Genomic DNA, 8,169 nt, shown 5'->3' on the forward strand with positions numbered 1-8,169 from the left:
CTACCCATCCACCCACCCCTCTACCTATCCAGCACCCACCCTTTCTTCCTTGCTTCCATCTGTCCATCCCTCCGTCTGCTCTTTCCTCCCTCCATACCTGCACCGTCTTCCTTCCTTCTCACCCGCTTTCCTGACCATGCGGACGTGTCTACCAAGGCCCCTGTCTGGGCCAGGGGGCTGCCAGCCTTGGTTGGGGTGGGGGCAGGGACTCCCTGGAGTTGGATGGAGAAATGTCCTTCCTGGGCTTCAGGGCTGATCCTGGGGCGGGGCTGGGGCTTCCATCAGGAAGCCAGGCTGAGCAGCGGGTGGGTCCGGGCACTCCCCCTGCAGCGGGCTGCCAGCAGCCTTTGTTCTGGGATCTGGAGCGGATGCCCTGGGAGGGGGGTGGGGGTGGCTGGCACTGGGCATCGGGAAGGCTTCCTGCTCCTGGAAGGCTGAGGAGGGCGGGGTGGGCTGCATCACGGTTCGGGTCTCACGCCCCTGCTGTGTGGTGGGGCAGGGGCTGGCACAGGGGAGGGGAGACTAGTCCCTGTGGTGTCCCCCCAGGAGTGGCTGAGCCTTGGCCCCCGGAGTGCCAGCTGGGCTCCTGGCCTGGGTCCTGCTGTGCCCAGCCGTGGAGGGGTTCTCTCTCCAAGGGTGGGGCTCAGGAAGAGGCTCCAGCACTGGTCACTGGTGACTCAGGGGGCAGTTTCCGAGTTCCAGACGTGACCTTCCCCGGGGGGTCCTTCTAGGGGGTTCTTGCGTATCTCCTTGCGTCCTCCGGAAGCTTCTAGAACTGAGTAGTCACATCACTGGCCTCAGGCTCCCTCTTCCGAGAACCACACCCAGGCCCCAGGCCCAGGGAAGGGTGGGCACGTTCATGACTGCCCAAGCACATGGCCAGCAGGTCCTGGCTTGAGCGCCCCCACCCCCTGGCTCTGCTGCAGGATCCAGGCCCTTGGCCCACTACACCAGCATGCTAGCCCAGCAGGCCCAGGTTGTAAGGAGCTGGGCAGAGTGAGTGGGGCTGGCTCTGGCCTGTGTCCCCTCCCTCTCCATTCGGCCCTTGGGTGGTCTAACCGTGGAGGGGGGGCTCTCCCCAGCAGAGAAGGGCGTGCCTCCTGTCTCCCTCAGATGAGGAGTGAGGACGCGTGGGGGCCCCCTTCCTGCAGGGAGGCCCCTGCTTTGTCCTCTGCACAGCAGGCCACAGTGCAGGTGCCACAGTGCAGATGCCACAGCGGGGGCAGCGGCTTTGTCCCAGCCCCCGAGGCCCAGAGCTGCAGGGCAAATGGGGAGGCCTAGGTGAGGACCAGGTGGGGGTCAAGGCGTAGGGGAACTGGGGCCGGCAGGGTATGGGGGGACAGCTGGGCATGAGTCCAGTATTGGTTGGGGGTGAGCAGTGCCAGGTGAGGGCCTGTGCCCCTGGGGATGGCGGAGAGCCGTGGGAGGGCAGAGTGGACTGGGGTAGGGCTGGAGAGGGGAGGCAGTCAGCTGTCCCCTCCAAGTGGGGGTACGAGGAGGCAAAGCTCTGCTGAAGTCATTGGCCACTGGAGTGTGAGTTTCCCTAGGCACTTGGGGAAACTGAGGTGGGGTTATGAGAGGGTCAGGGCCAGTGTGGAGTGCCCAAGGTCCCAGTGCTGGGGTCTTGAGGACTGTGGGGTTGGCCATGCTGTCTGGAGTCTGGGTTCCCAGGCTGGTTCCTCCTCTGTAAATGGGGTGAGTATGCCTGCCGGAGGCCCAGCACGCCCAGACTGCCTTACCCTTCAGGACTGCCTGCCCTCTGGCTGGCCGGCTGGGGCCCTGGGCAGGCTTTCTGGTCCAGGGTGCCGCTGGCTTGACTCCCTGGGCCTGGTTGGGCACTCAGCCATGTGGCCAGTGCCCCAGGACGGTCAGTGGGTTGTCCAGGGAAGGACAGGAAGTGCAGCGCGGCCAGGCTCTAGGCTCTAGTTACCCAGCTCGGCAGCCGGGACAGGTGCACTGGCTGGGCCGGACGCAGCCACTTGAGTAGGGCTCCCTGGGGGTATGGCGGGAGTCCTGGGAGGCACCACTCCCCTCCCCTGGCACAGGGTAGACAGCAAGACCCTCCCTCTACTTGTCCTGGAAGGAGGACGCGGCCCAAGGGGCTGCCATGCCAAGGTGGGGCTGGGTCTGCTCCTCTCCCCGCACCCCCGCTGCCATGCTTGCCCTTGGTGGCTGCACGGCCAGACCTGGCACTCAGGGCACAGAGATGTCCCCACATCCACCTAGACCCCAGGCGGCCCCCAAAGGCTTCCTGTTTTCTGTTTCTAAACACGAGCCACCACATTAGCCTCTGATGATACAGCTCAGTGGAGACTAAACTGTTTGGGTTTCAGGCCGAGGGGTCCCCTTGGGATAATCTCCACTTCCTGTGTCTCCGGCTGACCATCTGACCTGACCCGGGCCGAGCTGCAGGGAGGGAGCCCTGAGCTTGGACTGCAGTGGTTGGGGTCACTGAATCCACCCCATGCCCAGCTCTGTTGAGGTGCAGGCAGCCCCCTGGCTGGGACCCCATGCCCTCCCTCCAGCTGGGGAGCTTCTGTCCCCCACCCACTCCTGGAAGTTTCCCTGTCCTGCTTAGGACATCTGTAGTTGGGCATGGCGACATCCAACCCTGGAGTCCGGGGTTCTGGCCTCGGAGTTTTTATTTTTCTTCCCAGTGGTGGGCTTGCTGTGGAAACCCCCGGCTTTTCCACTCCACGTCCCTCTGGGAGAAGTGTCTGCGTGGGGCGTGTTTCCGGACCCCTGATGGGTTGTGTGGCCGCTGTGCTTATTCACCCCGCTGGGTGTCGGTGGAGCCGCCCCGCCCCTGCTGTGGGGCTTATCTGTGCATCCAGATGGGGTCTCTTCGAGGGCAGGCACACGGCAGGAGCGGGCAAGGGCTGGGCTGGCCCTGGACTCCGGGCATCGAGGGGGCTGGGTGCCCCGGTGCCCTGTCCGAGCGGCGTGATCAGGGTGCTCGCCCGGATGCCTGGGGCTAGGAGGGACTTTTCCTGCCCCGGGAATTGGCACAACGCCCTTCTTCCTGCAGGGCCTGGGCTGAGTCACAGACCTCTGTGATTCAGGCTGCCGGGGAAGGCTGGACTGGCCCTCACCCAGCACAGTGGGTACCTGGGCCTGGCCCTGGTCTCCCCAACCCAAGATGGGCCAGGGCAGAGCTGGGTTTGGGCACAGGACAGCACCCCTTCCCCTCCTCTGGAGGTTCCAGCCACAGCCCACCCCATGGTGAGGTGGGTGCCTCAGCCCAGGAGGCTGCTGGCCAACAGCCCCACGCCATCCCCAGGGCCCCCGAAAGCCCCCCCCAGCGTTTCTCTGTAGTCCTCACTGTGCTGCCCAGACCCCAGCACCTACCCAGTCCCCTCCGCAGCTGTGCCTTCGGAGCGCCAGCGTGCGGTGCAGCTCTGGTGGGGGCCTCTTGGCATTTCTGCGGAGTGGCTGCTGCCTGCCCTCCAGGAACAGCTGGCATCCTCCCTCCCAAGGCGCTCGAGCCTTCATGCCCTCATGAAAGGCATTTTATCCTGATGCCCCTCTCTGCAGCTCTTCCCACTGCCCTGTGCCCAGGGAGGGGAAGTGTCCACCCCAGGGCCACACAACCCCTGAAACCTGGAGCCTGCCTGGGCCCCGGGCCCTGTGCTCCTGGGGCTCTCGCCAACCCCTGTGAGACAGTGGTCACTGGGCAGAGGCCTCCTCTGGGAGCCACGGCCCTCCCAGGTCAGGTCGGGTATGGGGGCACTGGGGGGTGCAGTGGCTGAGAGGCGGGTCCGGCTGCTGTCCTGGAGACGTGCCTGCCCCAAAATAGCCAGATTTTTAAAAATAACTCAGGCGGCTTTTGTTTGGCTTTTGCTTTAAAAGAATTTTTTTTTCCTTTTGCACAGAACTATGTAGCAGCGGAAAGGTCAGCACTGGCAGCTGAGCTGAGCAGGGCGTGGAGGGGGAAGGGCGGTCCTGCAGCCCGGGGTCTGCACTCGCTCCGGGTCATGGCGAGGGCGGCCAGTGTGGCCCTGGGAGCTACAACCAGGTCAGAGACAGATGGGAGCCCTCCAGTGCGGGCTGCCCTTCCTGTGAGCATCTGTGCAGCCACCAGGCCCTCGAGGACAGCTGTCCAGGACCCCCGTCTGACAGACAGATGGTTGGAATGAGGGACAGACAGGAGGCCAGGATCTTCCCGTGCGTCCCTGGGGTGGAGAGGGCGAAATTTCTGTGTCCCCCTCGTCCTGCCCATCAGTGTCTTCGAGTCAATATTTGTGCAAGTGCTCTCAGCTGGGAAAAATGCGCCTGGCCTGCTAAAGGCGGGGGGAAGGACGGATGGGCCCGAGGAGAGCGCAGCCTCCAGGCGCTCAGGGAACAGCGGGGGCGGCTCCCAAGGGGCTCAGTCGGGACCTTTAGTCTCTTGGTGGGAGGGGCTGCGCTGCCAGCTCCCCGAGAACTGCTTGTGTCCGTGCCCCGTCCACCTCGAGCGGACCCTTCCCTGTCCAGGCACAGGGGCCACTGGCCCCCGCCTGGGGCTCTCTGGAATGCTTGTGGTCAGGCCCATAGGGGCTGCTGAGGCCCAGGTGTGGGGCTGGGTATAGGGTCTGACCCTGAGGAGGCTCAGACCCCTCCCTGCTGGACAGGGCATGTCTCCCTGCCCCCCACCCACAGGGAGGTAGACGATGACCTCAGAGCCTGGCAGCCGGTGAATAGGCCTGTGCCCCGCCCCCACCCTGGAAGGCTGCGCTTGGCTCCCACAGTCTCCCTCCGAGGAGACTCGGAAGCAATGCCAAGCCCTCCGAGAAGGGTGGGATTTGGACCTGGCGTGCCTGGAGTCCTGGAACCTTGCCCCCTACCTGGAGTCTGGGCAGCCAGTGCCCCCAAGGGCTGAAGCGATGAGGAGTCTGTGGTCTTTCCAGGGGGGCCTCACAGCACTCTCAGTCCAGCTCAGTCCGGTGGGGTGACTGTAGGTCTCGTGTAGCTCTGGGGGACCCTACTCTCCCCCTTGGGGCCCTAGGCTCCCAGGCCTACCTGGCCAGCAGCACCCAGCTGTTCCCGGGCGCACCTGCTGTGGCGAGAAACCCTCCAGAGGAGCGGGCACCGGCGGGTCAGGGTCCTGAAGAGGTGCAGTGGGTGGCCCTGGGGTGTGGCGTGACCCTCGGAGGCCTGCTGGCTTTTTCAGGGCCCACCTGTGAGCAGAGGAGGGACTGGTTCCCACTGCCGCCCGCAAACAGCTGAGCTGAGTACTGAGGTCTCCCAAGGTCTCCATCGCGGACCCTGTGGGGCTGTCAGGGGGTTGTGGGCTGAGACAGGCCACCCCTGTGCTGTGGGTCCGTGCGTTGCCTCTCTCCCCAGCACCTGGGCCTCTTTTTGCAGGCGGGGAAGAGGTTCGAATTTCTTCCGCCTCCCTGCCAGGTCCCTGTGGAGCCTCTGCCCGGGGTCTGTGGGAGAACCTTTCCTCTTTGAGCCTTGCCCGGGGTCTGTGGGAGAACCTTTCCTCTTTGTGTGAGGGGCTGGGGAGGGGCTCACCCTCCCTCGGAGCCTCTAGGCTTGTGACAGGGCCTGGAAACGCTTTCCCTCCTTTGCCCCCACGTAGGGGCCTAGGGCTCCCCTCAGAGGCTGTGGCGGGTGGGAGCACTTGGCCACAGCAGGGGCTGAGCCCGGGCTTGCGTGAGTGTGAAGGTGGGTGCTGCCTGGCACCGCCCCCTCCTGTGTGCCTCTGGAACCCCCTGCTCCTGGGTGCAGCCTCTTGCCAACGAGGTCATGGGCTGTTTTAGGGACCAGAGACCTTTTCAGAGGGGGCCTGTGGCCTGGGTCCACGAAACAGCCACCCCCGCGGTGTTTCACTGTTGGGCCAGCGGCTGTGTGTGCACCCCCAGGTGCAGGCATGGAGGCCCGGGGTTATGTTGGGTGGGGGCAGAGATGAGGCTGGGTAGCACTGTCTGCTGGGGGCAGGGGAGGCTCAGGCCTGGAGTCCTGAGGGCAGGGTGGTGGGGGATTAGTAGGGGAGGGAGGGAAGCCCAGGCTGATCAGAGGCCTGAGGGGAGCCAGCAGGCCTGGCCTGTGAGGAGAGACAGGCCTGGGCCTGGGGAGGTGTCCGCAGCTGAGGATTAGGGGGAGGGGCTGCAATCAGGGACGCCTTCTCTGGGGAGGTGTACAAAGCGTCCTGTGAAGACTGAGCCAGGCTCTCCCCCAACCCTGGGGCACAGACACATGGGCTGTCCCTGGTGGAGGTCGTGTAGAAAGTGGGCAGAGCCAGGGCGGGGCTGGGGCAGGGTCTTGGGGTTTTGAGGGCCTGGGAAGGAGCAGCTTTCCTCTGCCCTGGTCAGGGCTGCCCTGACACTCACAGGGCCACAGCAGAGCTACCGTCCCAGTGCCTGGGCTGGTGGAGTCTCCGAGGCAGGCTCAGCTTCCAGAGGGCCCCCTGCCTGCAAGGCTGAGCCCCGCTTGCTCCCTGCAGCCCGGTCCCCGGGGGCTCAGTGGGCCCCTGGCTATGGGCTGGTCAGCAGGGGAGTGAGCGGAGCCTGGGGGAGGGGTGCCCGGCGTGAGGTGGCGGCAGGGGCCCCATCCTAGGAGCAGCTGACCTGTCAGAGGGACTAGGGGGTTAGACCTTTGGACCTGCCTGGTGGCGGGGACCACTGTCTGGCCACGGGGCCTGGCTGGACATGAGGGCTGTGGGGACATTGGGGTGTGTTTCTGCCTCCACCCTGGCCAGTCCCTGCCTGGGCCGTAGGTAGGCCACTCCCTAGCTTGCTCCATCTGCAGCCACAGAGCTTGCAGGACCATGGGGAACCCCAGGCTCCTGCAGCAGGGCAGGGGAGGAGGCAGTGCATTGGTCCTGAGCACAGGCGGGGTGCCCTTCCAGGAGGGCTGGTTCCCGGGGGCTCATCCCCATCCCTGGGGGGCCTCTCCCCTGGGTTCGTCTGCCCCACGCAGGCAAACCCAGAGTTGCCCCCTGTGTGGCGAGGGTGCCACATCCCCTGCTGTGGCCTCACCTGAGGGGCAGAAGATGAGCCAGGCCCCTGACAGCATGGGAATCCAGGTGCTCCTGGCTCCCGTGACGCCCTCTCGGCCCGCAGGTCTTCCACGTGGCCTACGTCCTCATCAAGTTTGCCAACTCACCCCGGCCGGACCTCTGGGTGCTGGAGCGGTCCATGGACTTCGGCCGCACCTACCAGCCCTGGCAGTTCTTTGCCTGTGAGTCTCTGCTGCCACGGGGCCTGGGGGGCGAGGCGGAGGGGCGGTCCCTGGGCAGGCCCTCCGTGACTAGGCTTCTGAAGGTCTCCGAACGCCCAGCCCTGCCCTCACACCCAGCTGCTGTGGTCATGATTGTCAGACGAGGACTTGAAGGCTCATGGGGATTTATTGGCTTCTGTCCTTGGCGTCGGGCACAGCTGGGTCCAAGGGCTATGGCGCCAGGAATCTCCGGTGCCATCTCTTGGCTGCCTCTGGAGGACTTCATGGGCTGGCTGCTCCCTGGGGTGACAGAAGGGCCCTGACAGCTCCCACCTCACTTCCTGCCAGCTCAGCCACCTGTGTCAGGAGTACTGCTGTCCGAGCACCCGTACGCTGGCTGTCCTTGGCCCCGTGCCACCCTGACCAGTCATGCTGGTGGGAATGAGTGCTGGCAGGCCTGGTCACGTGTCACCCAAAATTCCCTGGCCTGAGGATGGGGGGTGGGGCAGGTCAGTGATGGGCAGTCGGCGTCTGTCCCCAAGGAAAGGAGTGAGGATGGTCACTGGGGGGTCACTCACTCTCAAAGCATGCCAGGCAGAGCGGTGGGGGGCAGTGCAGTCCGACGGGTCAGGCCCCTCAGCCAGCGAGCTGTGGTCTCTGTCACACGGCCTCTTGGCCCGTGGGAGCCTCAGTGGCGAGGCCCAGAGACGTCAAGGGGCCCGGGGCACTGCGGGGGCCCAGGCTTTCCTGGTGATCCACCGCCCTCCCCTCCTGCCATTCCCCGCAGCCTCCAAGAGGGACTGTCTGGAGCGGTTTGGGCCACAGACTCTGGAACGCATCACACGGGACGATGCGGCCATCTGCACCACCGAGTACTCGCGCATCGTGCCCCTGGAGAACGGAGAGGTGGGCCCGGGAAGGGCAGCGCGGTGCGGGGCTGGAGAAGGGAGAGGTGGGCCCGGGTGGGCAGTGCCGAGCGGGGCTGGAGAAGGGAGAGGTGGGCCCGGGTGGGCAGTGCCGAGCGGG

The 8,169-nt window shown here is 65.4% G+C and overlaps 1 protein-coding gene across 1 annotated transcript in view; it reads left to right on the forward strand.

The window, feature by feature from the left end:
* Positions 1 to 8,169, forward strand: part of LAMA5 (laminin, alpha 5) — a gene marked incomplete at its 5' end in the record, with an annotated part of 118,791 nt that overhangs the window by 58,242 nt on the left and 52,380 nt on the right. Inside the window, 2 exon segments of the mRNA XM_011934548.1 lie at positions 7,047 to 7,164; positions 7,931 to 8,049. Of these exon segments, the coding sequence (XP_011789938.1) occupies positions 7,047 to 7,164; positions 7,931 to 8,049 (237 nt within the window).

This window comes from Colobus angolensis, unplaced genomic scaffold (assembly GCF_000951035.1).
Source record: "Colobus angolensis palliatus isolate OR3802 unplaced genomic scaffold, Cang.pa_1.0 Scaffold136, whole genome shotgun sequence".
NCBI lineage: Eukaryota > Metazoa > Chordata > Mammalia > Primates > Cercopithecidae > Colobus > Colobus angolensis.